Source organism: Hydra vulgaris, chromosome 05, assembly GCF_038396675.1.
Source record: "Hydra vulgaris chromosome 05, alternate assembly HydraT2T_AEP".
NCBI classification, from domain to species: domain Eukaryota; kingdom Metazoa; phylum Cnidaria; class Hydrozoa; order Anthoathecata; family Hydridae; genus Hydra; species Hydra vulgaris.
Genome location: NC_088924.1, coordinates 30,847,501 through 30,860,000, shown reverse-complemented (window position 1 = coordinate 30,860,000; position 12,500 = coordinate 30,847,501). Strand labels below are relative to the sequence as shown.

At 29.1% G+C, this 12,500-nt stretch overlaps 1 protein-coding gene across 1 annotated transcript in view; it reads right to left on the bottom strand.

Moving 5' to 3' along the window:
* LOC136071956 (protein FAM13A-like) overlaps window positions 1-12,500 on the bottom strand; it is a 182,882-nt gene that overhangs the window by 141,240 nt on the left and 29,142 nt on the right. The window contains exon 7 of the mRNA XM_065797910.1: window positions 943-1,073. Within this exon, the coding sequence (XP_065653982.1) occupies window positions 943-1,073 (131 nt within the window). The remainder of the gene's footprint in view (window positions 1-942; window positions 1,074-12,500) is intronic.

The following is a 12,500-nucleotide window of genomic DNA, read 5'->3' as shown; positions in this document are numbered from 1 at the left end:
AAGCTAATAAATAAAATTTTTAAAATCATATGTATATACATATGATTTTAAGAATTTTATCTCTAAGCTTTTTGGACATATATATATATATATATATATATATATATATATATATATATATATATATATATATATATATATATATATATATATATATATATATATATATATATATATATATATATTTTAAGAATTTTATATATAAGCTTTTTGGACATATATGCTGCAAAGATATATATAGATGTGTGTATATATATATATATATATATATATATATATATATATATATATATATATATATAAATAAAAAAAAAAAAAATGAGTAGCCTCCTTGACTGTAGTGGCCCCCCTCGGGCCTTGGGGAGGTAAAAAAAAAAAGAAAAAAAAAAAAGAAAAAAAAATATATATATATATATATATATATATATATATATATATATATATATATATACATCTATATATATTTTTGCAGCATATATCTGCAAATGTATATAAAGACTACAGGGGGAAAAAGGTACATGTCACACATTTCCACTTTTGAGATAAATGAAATTTTGGCTTCTGTAGCATTACATAGGCCTTTTTTGGGTTGGATTTTACTATTTTGCTAACCTTCAGGCTTATGTTTATATAGTAGGCGACATAACTCAAATAATTGGAAAATGTGACATGTGCCCTTTTTCCCCAGTGGTCTTCATATAATTGTAGTGCGATGTCACACTGAAACAGCCTACTGCTAGCGTATTCAGTAAATACATCGACTTCCGCAAAGATAAGAAAAACTAGTTAGCAATTACTGATCTATATAATAGTTATATATTATTATTGTTTAAATAGTTATATATTTTTTGACTGTAATATGCACTAACTGCAAATATACTTAATGTACTATACACTGATCAAAACATACACATAATAAAATATGCCCTCATTATAACATACTCATTTTTCGAGACTTGATCATCACTTGTATTAATTGTAATCTTTGGAGTAACATTTCGACTTCTATAATAGGAGCCCTGTTCTGCTAATTCTTTTTCCCTCGAATCCAGTATTAAAGCATCAGATGTATACTAAAAAATAAAGATAAAAAATTAAATTTTTATAAGTGAAAAGGTCCTTTTACCTTTATTAAGTTTGATAAGAAACTTAATAAAGGTAAAAGGACCTCAAAATGCTATGTGTTTTTTAAGATCCTGGTTAAGACAAATTATTTGGCCAGCAACTTAATTTTTACTTTTAAGAGATGACAAAATACTGTCTTGACTGGTAGAATGCCAAAAAGGTTAAATTTTTTAGGAGTACCATTTTCATGTCTTTAGATACATATTTAGGATATACTTTTTTCAATAGAGACCTCAGAATGTCAGGTTAAATAATTGGTTGTGCTGCTTTCAATTTTGGTTAGAAAATCATAAATTTCTGCATATAAGCATTATTTTTCCTCCTGAGTATATTTTTAAATGTTTGGTTCACTTACTGTAAACTTCTTCAAAACACACTTTAACCTATTTTCTTTGTTTGCTTTAAAAATGAAAGGGTATTAAAAATTAAAGCGCAAGTACGAAAGTGTGTTTTGATATTCCTTTTGTGTTGTAAATAAATAAGAAATAGAAAAGTCTTTAATCTTAGAGTTAAACCAACTAACAAATCAAGATGCAATGTTCTAAGAGACATTATAGAGATAAGCAGTTAAAGAAAGCAGTTGAGTGGTGTCAAATCAGCAATAAAAGCGGCTGGGCCACAATCATTTCAAGAAAATTTCCACTAGTTAAAGATCTAAAAACAACTAACAAACAACTTGATGGAGTCATTGAAATTGGAAGAGAGAAGGAATATTGTTCATTTTTACCAAAGATGAGGAAAAGCTGCTAGCCTGTTATATAAAAAACAAGATTAGGTAATGCACGTGTTTGAGAAATCAAATCAAATCAATATATTTCAAAATATATTTCGAAATAGTTATAACATTTCAAGGAAATTTACAGTAGTACAAGTACTAATATAAAGTAAATACCTGAATATACAACATAACCTTGATTGAATTAAGAGATTTTAGATTAGGAGGTAGTTTGAGGTAATAGATTGATATTTAATGGATTTATTTCCATATTTAGCAGAGTGGTGTTTTGGAATAACTAAGTTTAAGCTACTGATGGAGCGAAGAGGATAGCGACTATTTGTACTTGTAAAGAAATTGTTGAATCATTGGGGAAGGTTTTTGTGATGATAATTCCAGACAAATTGGCAGTTAAGTAATATCACAAGGTCGCTTAACTTTAAAATATTTGAAATTAAGTATAGCACATTAGATTTAAAGTTATTGTACTGAAAATATATTATTTTCAAAGCTTTATTTTGGAGATGGGACAACCTTAAAATGGTTTGCTTATGGGATTGTCATACATGCATATCTTAGATGGGACCCAAAAATAGCATGATATATATATCATGCTATTTTTGTGCTAAATATATCATGCTAAATATATTTAGCAGAGTTTCTAGATTTACATAATAGCAGACTTTGGCAAGCATTCCATAAGATCTGCTGAATTTCATTGCTAAGTCATTCAGATGGCCTTGAAAAGAAAGATTAGAATCAACTTTAATCCCAAGATAGTTAATAGAGTCTAAAGGATAAATTTTTTGTCCGCTTAGTCTGAAATTTAAGTGCTTATTATTTGGTGGATTTAAAGATGATCAGCTCTGTTTTGTTAGAATTGAGAGAAAGTTTATTAGAACGAAGCCACTGAACAAGATTTCTAAGATCATGATTAATATATTTGTTGATTTTTTAAAGTGATTTGTCAACCAATAGCATGTTAGTATCATCAGCAAAATGGTAAGCAGTTGCAAATTTAAAAGAAGTATTTAAGTCATTAATAAAAAGAAGAAAAAGAAGTGGTCCTAAAACTGAACCTTGTGGGACGCCATTTGAGCAATTCTGTAAATCAGATTTAGTGCCGTTAATGGAAACAAACTGTGTTCTGTTTTGGAGATATGAAGTAAACCATTTTAGTGGGATGCCTCTGATTCCATAGTATTCCAATTTTGTGAGAAGGATGGAGTGATCCACAGAATCAAAAGCTTTTTGTAAATCTATAAACACTCCACATGCAAAGTGCTTATTATCTAGAGCTCTTCTAATCTTCACAGTAATTTCAATAAGTGTGAGGGTTATGGAATGTTTGCTTCAAAATCCAAATTGATGTTGGTTCAAGCATTTAAATTTTTCTAGAAACTTATATAGACTGTTATACATAGCCTTCTCAAAAAGTTTGCTTAGGTTGGAAAGAAGGAAAAAGGGTCGATAGTTAGAAAAGCCTGGTAAGGAGCCTTTTTTATAAATTGGAATGACTTTAGCTTCTTTAAAAACTTCAGGGAATTTGCCACTTCTAAAAGAATTATTTATCATAATGCTAAAAGGTTCAGAGATTATGTGAGAAGTAAGTTTAAGAAAAAATGTAGATATGCTGTTAGGTCCATAACTTTTATGACTTTTAAGAGCATTATTAATAGGACTAGATACCTCATCTTCACTCACAGGGTCATTAAAGAAAGAATTAGCATTAGGCAAATTAAGAAACTATAAGTACATTTTGATGGCATGATTTTATTGAGTAGTTTTTCACAAATAGAGACAAAGTAGTTATTAAATATATTTGAAACAGTGGCATGGTCTGTGATGATATTTTCATTCAGATTTAGCAGAGTAAGTGTTTTATGTAATGATGCTTTAATATTTATGATATATTTTATGCCTTTCCATGTATTTTTTATGTTGTTCATGTTGTTATTAAAATATGTTATGTAGTATGATTTTTTATTACTTTTTAATAAGTTGCTAATTTTATTTCTATAGAATTTAAATTTTGTGAAAAGTTCATTTTTAGTATTAATGTTTTTACATCTTGCAAATCTTTTATAGAGTTTGTTTTTTACAGAAATAGATTTAAGTAAGCCTTTAGAGATCCAGGGTTTAGATTTAAGTTTGATTTGATTTTTAGTCAAAGTTTTATAGGGGGCACATTGGTCTAAAACTCTATTAAATGACTTTAAAAATTGATTGATGGATTCATTACTATTGTCATCTTTTTTAATCATAAGCTCCCAATTGATTTTAGAAATTTCTAGAATAAATTTAATTGAACGAGTAAGAACATAAGGTATCAAGGTAGTTGGAAATAGGATTAGATTCACTATAGCTCAGTAGATCTGCATTGAAATCACCCATTAAAAAGATCAATTTTTGTTCTTTGCTTAACTTTTCAAGAAGTGGAGTTAAAAATGTTGTATTGAAATCATTTTGATTCATTGATGGATGACGATATATACAACCAGTTAGGACATTTGTATTGTGTGGCTTAATGATTTCAACAAAAACAGACTCAAGTAACTTTGGTAAGTAAATCTTTAAGTCATGACGGACTACATAATTTAAATTAGACTGTAGATATAAAAGAGCACCACCTTTTTTGGCGTCAGTAGGGCAATGCTCAATATTGAATCCATTAATAGTTATGTCCGTAATATTGGTATCATTAAGGTATAAGTTGGATTCAGTAATCCCTATTGCCATGGGTATAATATTTAATGTGCTGATAAAACTGCACAGGTCATCAATGTGAGAAGTGATGCAATGTTAAGGTGAAGATATAGATCTGAATTAGATTTGATAGCTTTATTAAAGTCAATAACATCATAGAATTTACAAATTTATAGCAGAACCAGAGATTGTATTAAGTTCTTTAAGTATGCTTTTTAAATGAATTGAAGATACAAGAAAATTTGATGATACATGTTATGGATTTTTGCATGATAATGTCATTAAGAGCTCATTATCAGTAAGCAGACCAAATGGCATATTTTTAGATATACAGTTAAAACAATACCATTCTAAAGAGTCTTCAGTGAGAAGATTTTACAAAGTTACTAGACAGTGTTGAAGAAATTAAGTAGATGTTTCAAAAGAAGCGTATTTTCATAGAGATTTTAGAAAAGATAAATATTTTTACTTAAATTTATTGACAAAAAAAATTATGTGAAAAAATGCTAAAGACTTTTAAAAAATTTTAACAAAATGTTTCTCAGCAATAATACAAAAAGTACTTATTTTTATTACAAACAAATACCATTTTTAAAATCTCTATGAAAATACGCTTCTTTTGAGACCCAGGTTGACACTTTTTTTTTTTAGAGTATTAGGGACTTTACCTTAAATACTAAAGATTTGAACCTAAATATTTTTACAACTTGACGTGATGGTGAAAAATGGTTTGCATATTTGAAATCAGCATATTTAATTTGTTTTAAAAAACCACCTAGTTAACAAGATTTGCACAATAAAATTTTATTTGTTTATCAGTGTAATCATCAAAAAGGAAAAATATATAAAAATGGCCTGTAGTTGTCTTATCTGATGGTCATTCTTCAAGACTTGACTGTTTTGTATTGACATTTCTAAGAAGTAAAAATATTTGACTTTTTATCACTCCACCTGACACAACTGGTGTTACTCAGCTCCTTGATCAAATCAATTAGAAATTGCACTCTGTGTATCGAAATTATGACAATCAACATGGAAGGTTTAATGTATATACTTGCAGAGTTTTTGCCAGAGTGGGCATCAAAATAAATTATTATAAATGCAGGTTAAAAAGTTGGGATTTTAAGCAGAGAACTGTTAAATGGATGCAGGAAGATAAATTCTTACAAGCCAAGCTGTGTAATAATAAAAAAAAATGAAAATAGTCAATAATAACAGTACTAACAACTTAATCTTTAAAAGATGTTTGTTATGGTTCAGCAAGCTATTGGAAACATAAACACGAAAGTGTCATGGAAGCTTATCAAACAATATCTGATAAATTGATATATTTTTTTTTTTTTTTAAACATCACTTCCAATAAGGCTGCAAGCAACCACTAATTAAAGTTGGAAGTTACTGGAAGAGAAAAGATGAAGATTGTAGAGCAAGATAACTATTGACAGATGACTTGAAAGATTGCAAATTATATGAATCAGGTAAACAAGATGAAGGAAGCAAATTCCAAAGAGCTGATGTTCGAGGAGAAAAACTTGAGGAATAAGAGTTTTTGGAACACTTAGGAACAGTCACAGAAAAAGGATGACACTTAATTGAATGACAAATAACACGAGAATGAACTTTAGTATATGGAACAAGAGGCACTAGCTCTTTAGAGCAGTGCCCATTATAATATTTGTAGAAAAGAGAAAGAAAAGCAACATTACAACGATGTGATAAAGGTTGGAAGTTAGCTGCAAGAGCAGGTCCAACTATGTTTACAATGCGTTTTTGCACCTTGTCTAAAAGAGAAAGAGCATCATTAGAAGATCTGTCCCAGATATGGCAACCGTATTCCATACAAGGCCGGATTTGAGATTTATAGAGATAGAAAAAAGAGTCCGAAGTAAGAAAATGTCGAGCTCGATAAAGAGATGCAACCTTAGCAGATGCTAATTTTGCAACAGATTTGTTATATGGTTTCCAAGAAAGATCGGAAGTAAGAGTTAATCCTAGAAGATGAAGAGTGGATGACTCATCGAGTACATTACCGCTCATAAACATAGGAAGATCTAAATTATTGCAATAACAATTAGATGAAAAAAATTGAGTTTTATGTGAATTGAAGTTCACCAGCCACTGTGAGCCCCATGCTGTAGCAGAAGTGAAATCCTTTTCAAGATCAAATGCCCCCTCCAAGCAATTAGAGTGTTGGGTTGTTATCACAGCAAGAATAGATGGTAGTATCATCAGCGAACATTGCCACCTTAGATGTGAGAATATCTGGAAGATTGTTAATGTAAATTAAAAAGAGTATAGGGCCAAGGATTAAACCTAGTTTCCCACAGAGTTTGTGAAACTTGACTACCAGCCCGCTTCAGAACCATAAAACTGAATTTTAGAGCTGTACCCTCATTAAGAGATAATAGAATGAGTTGTCTAGTCATAAAAACAGAGACACAAGCAAAACCCATGCATTGAGTCAAGAAGATCCTTTAACATCCTAAACAGGAAACAATGTATTAAAAATACATCTGCACCAGCCTAATAGATGAAGAAGGGGTGCGAGGCTGGTCAACAGATAGAATCTGTTTAACCCTTAAGTCTTTGCCTAGGAGGCCTTCTACAAGACAGTAGCCAGATGCGTTTAACATCTGCCCAAAATAAGTATTTTTATTGAGACACCATCTATCTAGCCTTTCAAGAGCCCCTAGGCAGGGGTTGTTTTAAGTCGGAGTTGGCATCTCCTAGCCTTTGCCTAAAAAGGCCTATTCTACAAAGCAGCAGGACATGAATCAGATTGTACTGGGTTACATGTTACCAGTAGCAGGATAACCTGACCTGAAAGTATCACTTGAATAAATACCTAATTTGTTGCCTGTAGCCAAAGTAACACCTAAAGTAAACAAGAAAAATGTTAGAGTTATCCAGGTAAATGGCTCATTAGAGGGGAAAAATTATCAGAAATGGTTTCATCAATCCAGGAAGACAAAGCCAAAATGGAGCTAGATAATAAAGAAAAGAAATCTAAGCAACAACAACAAGTTTAAGCATTCTACAATGTAAGGAAGAATGCACATGTGGCAAGAATATTTGTGCTGCAACTAAGCTAAGAGAATGCTCATGTTGCCATAAAGTTTTTAAATCTACATGCAGTAAAGCATCATGTCAAGGTGAAACAGGTTCAAAACCAAATATGATCAAACCATTTTGTGAAAGAGGAACCAAAAAATGTTTGAATCTGATAAATATAACATTGAAGACTTCTTTCTTTCCTCTGACTCTTTCCAGAATACGTATCATTCTGTTTTCTCTAATTTGGATTATAGCTTATATAGGTCTTATTTATATAGTTTTTGTTCATTATATAATTTTTTTCAATTCATTTATGTTAAATTTTACTTTTAATTCTTAAATGAAATCAATGAAGTTTATTATACAGTATTTTGAATCAGTTTATCAACCCGCTAAGTGAAGCACCACAAAATGCTGGGTAATTTGAAATGCAATTTTATCCTTAGGAAATATTCTAAATTGTATTATCCTAAGAAAACATTCTAAATTTAAAAAATAAACTATTTTTTTTAACTTCAAATGTTTTCAAAGGATAATTTTTTTTTTTTTTTTTCCTTTACGACTTTACATTATATACTTTGTTCAGGTTATTCATTGCTTTCAGTATTAAATAGAAAATGTTGAGTTTAATGTTGCTTAATTTAAAACCTAACATTCTGAGGTCTCACTGCATTCTGAGGTCCCTTTACCTGTACAGTAAATATTTAACGTACTCTAACTTAAATATAACTTTCTTAGTCTTATGAAAAGTAATTTTTTTAATACTTAACTAATAAACATTTATTAATAGTAATTTAATTTTATTAATATTAGCTAACTAAAAAAAACATACAGTTGAAAGAAAGGATATTGTTTTCAAACTTTTGTGAAGCATATTGCTCATAAGTTTTTAACTACAAGTGAAATATCTGTTCAAAACATATTGATTAGAATTGATCTGTAATAACTAATCAAACTAGCACTTTTCTGCAATTTTGCTTAGATAAGCTTTTACTTTTTTTATTTTATTTTATTTTGCTTAGATAAGCTTGTACTTGCACTTTTGCTTTTAACTTAATAACGTAAATAATGCGGTAGTGGTGTAGTGGTAGAGCGCTTGCTTCATAAGCGAGAGGTTCCGAGTTCGACCTCCTTGGGGAGGTGAATTATAAAAAAAAAAAAAAAGCTTCATAGTTTGAGATGTCATGAATAGTTCAATAAAGAAAAGCTTTTAATACTTCTAGACTTCTAGATGTGGTAGTGGTGTAGTGGTAGAGCGCTTGCCTCATAAGTAAGAAGTTCCAAGTTGAATCCCCACCATGTCTATGGTAGTACCGTGTTCAACTTGTTTCTCCGCGCAGCGGCCTTGTTTGTCAAGGTTCGTGTTTTGGAGTTATAGAGTCAAGAGAGGGTTGTAACCAAAACTAAAGCAGCCTTCTCGACTGTAGTGGCCTTCATGACCTTGGACAGGTGAATTGAAATAAAAAAAAGAAAATTATAATTATGTAATAATTGGAAGAAACGTAAATAATTTTTTTTTCTTGTTAAGTATGTATTGTGAGGGCTCAGGGTGTTTGTCAGTTTTATTAAAAATTCATTAAATTGGCACTTTTCTGCACTTTTTTTTAACTTATGGGAAATCAATTATCAAAACTGGATATTATACAAACTCGATAGACATAAGAAAAATGTTCACTAATGTAGATTTTACAACAATAAAAAAAAAAGAAAAAGAAAATAGATTTATTTGCTTATTTAAAATAAATAATATTACTCCCAAAAATAATTTACTAACTTTCTAAAGGCTTACAAAGAAATTAATCTAAAAAAAATTGTCACCAATGAGATAAATAATATTTAACTAAAATATAACCATAGTTATTATCCTAAGAAAAGAAAACAACTAAAAACATTTATATTGAGTATATGATAATTGAAATAATTTTTCTTTTTATTGGTTCACAGGCATGATTTCTACATGTGCTTTTGTAACTCTGATAAACCTATTTCTACTATCTTTGCCAAATACCAATTGAGAATCTCTTGAACATGTCTTTCTATAGTTTGTTCATGAACAGAAAAACAAAGTACATACATCAAAGTGTCATTGTATTTTAAAAGTTCTTCCTTTGACAATAAACATATTGCAATTAATTGTGGCCCAAATCCTTTGATTATAAGATGGTTAATTGCATGCAATACTTTTGGTCATCTGAAAGCAATTTTACAACTTCAGAATCAAGTTCAATCACAGCACTAGAAAATTTAATTTTTGCTGTGTTATCTATGACCTTAAAGCTAGTAACCTTACCAATAAGTTTTCTAATCTAGTTTTTAAGCCAAACTGAATCATAAGATATCGATGAAGTAGTTTATTTGTATGAGCACAAATTATCAAAATTAGTTTTTTACACAATTTATGTTCAATGTAAAGGATAACACCTCCTTTCTAATTAGTGTTTAAATTAGTGTTTAAATTAATCAGCACTAATAGCAAATAAATAATCTCCAACATCATGATCTATAACCCATTTGTAAATATTTATTATCTATTCGATTATAAATAGTATACAACCTAAGTAATTTTACTTTAAACTGATGTCAACTTTTTCTGAACTAATTGCATTTTCGCTGCAGGTATTGTTTGATATTCTACTGCTAAAAGGGATAACAACATTATTAAAATTATGACAATTGTTAATTAATTGTAATACCACAGTTATACTATATTTAAAAATCACATTTTCAACAAAATTTGGAAAAGTATTTATATTTATATATTAGCATGTACCTATATCCTCTCTACTTATTGCAGTTGTTTTAGAGTTTGTTTCTTTCCTTTCCAAATATCTTTTGAACTGATTTGTTTCTGATGCATCAACTAATCCTATTTGTAAAATAATTTTATTACCAAATTTTATTTCTTTGAGCTTCTAAAAAAAATAGCTCTTGCATAGGTATCTTTACTACTTTTGGACATATACAAATCACAGTTGCTTTAAAGAGACAACCATCCCATCCATTTTTATTACAACATAAGATTTCACACTTACATCTTGACAAATCAAATAATTTTTAAAGTTTGTCCATAAACATTTCTTTTTGTCGAAGTTTTCAATTTTTGCCTTTTTCAATGCTCCATTTGATCACAAGTTTACTGACTGCATATTTTTCCGTAACCTGTGGGTTGTTGAATGTGCTGGCATTCAAATTTTTTTTAAATAAATGATTGTATACATATACATCTTGTGCTCAAATATAAAACTGATCTTCAACACGATTAAATTCCATATTACAAACAATCTCTCAGCCTAGGCTTCTCTGATGAACAAAGTTTGAGTTCATTACCCAATAGTTCATCCAATTCGGGACATTTCAATACTGTCTGAGCTCAAGTAGACTGCCATTTATCGTAATGAAATCAATATTAGTTTTGTTTAAAAAATTGGTAGCTTTTCGTGTGCTTTTTTTTGTTTTTTTTGTTATTCACCTCATCAAGGCCGAGAAGGCCACTACAGATGAGGAGACTACTTAATAGTGGTTATAACCCTCTCTCAACTCTATAACTCCGAAACACGAACATTGACGAACAAGGCTGCTGCGCGGAGAAACAAGTTGAGCGCAGTACTACCAGGGATGTGGTGGGGATCGAACTCGAAACCTCTCGCTTATAAAGCGAGCGCTTTACCACTACCACATTAAGTGCTATACCATGTTATGTATATTAAGTGCTATACCCTATTAAGTGTAAACCGTGTTAAGTATATGTTATAAATTTGTTAATTAGGGTAGATTAGGGTATAAGCACCTTAAGATAAAATTGGAATACTTTCAAGAATATAATTATTCTTATAAGTAGCTGGATCCAAAATTTTTGCAAATAAACAATTTTTAAGGATCACTTCTTATGATCCACTAAGATATTTGGGTACTTGAAATTTTTTCTCAAAACCACAGTGGTTTTTAAAAGTAACAAAAGTGCTCATATTACCCAGACCACTTGGTAATATGAGCACTTTAAACTAGCTCAAAAAAATAACATTAAGTGAAAAAATACCAACCTGAAAATTGGAACAAATTTATGAAATATAATGATTTGTTATTAACAAAACTTATCAATAAAAGATCAAATTATAAGCCACTTTTTATTGAAACAATACTACTTTGTTTTACGCAAAAAAAAAAAAAAAAAAGTTAGTTTGTTATTTTTTTAAATTTATCAACCTTTAAACGATCAAACTACAAATTTTTTAAATTTAATTTACTGAAAGATATTTAGTACTGTTAAAATATTATAAATTTTTACTCTCTTTTATTTTTATTCTAAAAGCAATTAAAGCCACTGCAATTTTAGCACTTTAAACTAGGTAATTTCGATAAAAATTAATGGGTAATTTGAGCATGCTCATATTACACAAAACTGATATCTTTAAGTAAAGTCAAAACTAAATGTTTCTATGCTTTGTTTTTCAAACAAAATTAGAACAAATATATGAAAGATTTTTGTAAATGGAAAAAATATTTATAAGGGTTTAGATAGGTAAGTTAATAATGTCTAAAATAGAAAAACCCAAGTTTTCATTTTGTGTTTCCATAAATTTTTTTCATTATCTTAGCAACCCCTAAATATTTTTTTTATTTAAAAATATTTTTTTCTAGCTAACATATTTTTCTTTATGAAAAATTAAATTTCATTATTTTAGCATCAAAATTTTGCACCACGGATTTGTTCCTGCTTGATGATAATATTTTAACAACGCAAAAAATTTAATAGCGTTTTGATTAGATAAGAGCCGCAAATTATTGCATATAAATTTATGCTAATTATAATGATTATAATGATTTCTGTTCAACACATAAAATTGATTCAAAAAGTTTTTTTTTTGTAATATTAGGGAGGGGATAATATATAAAATGCTCA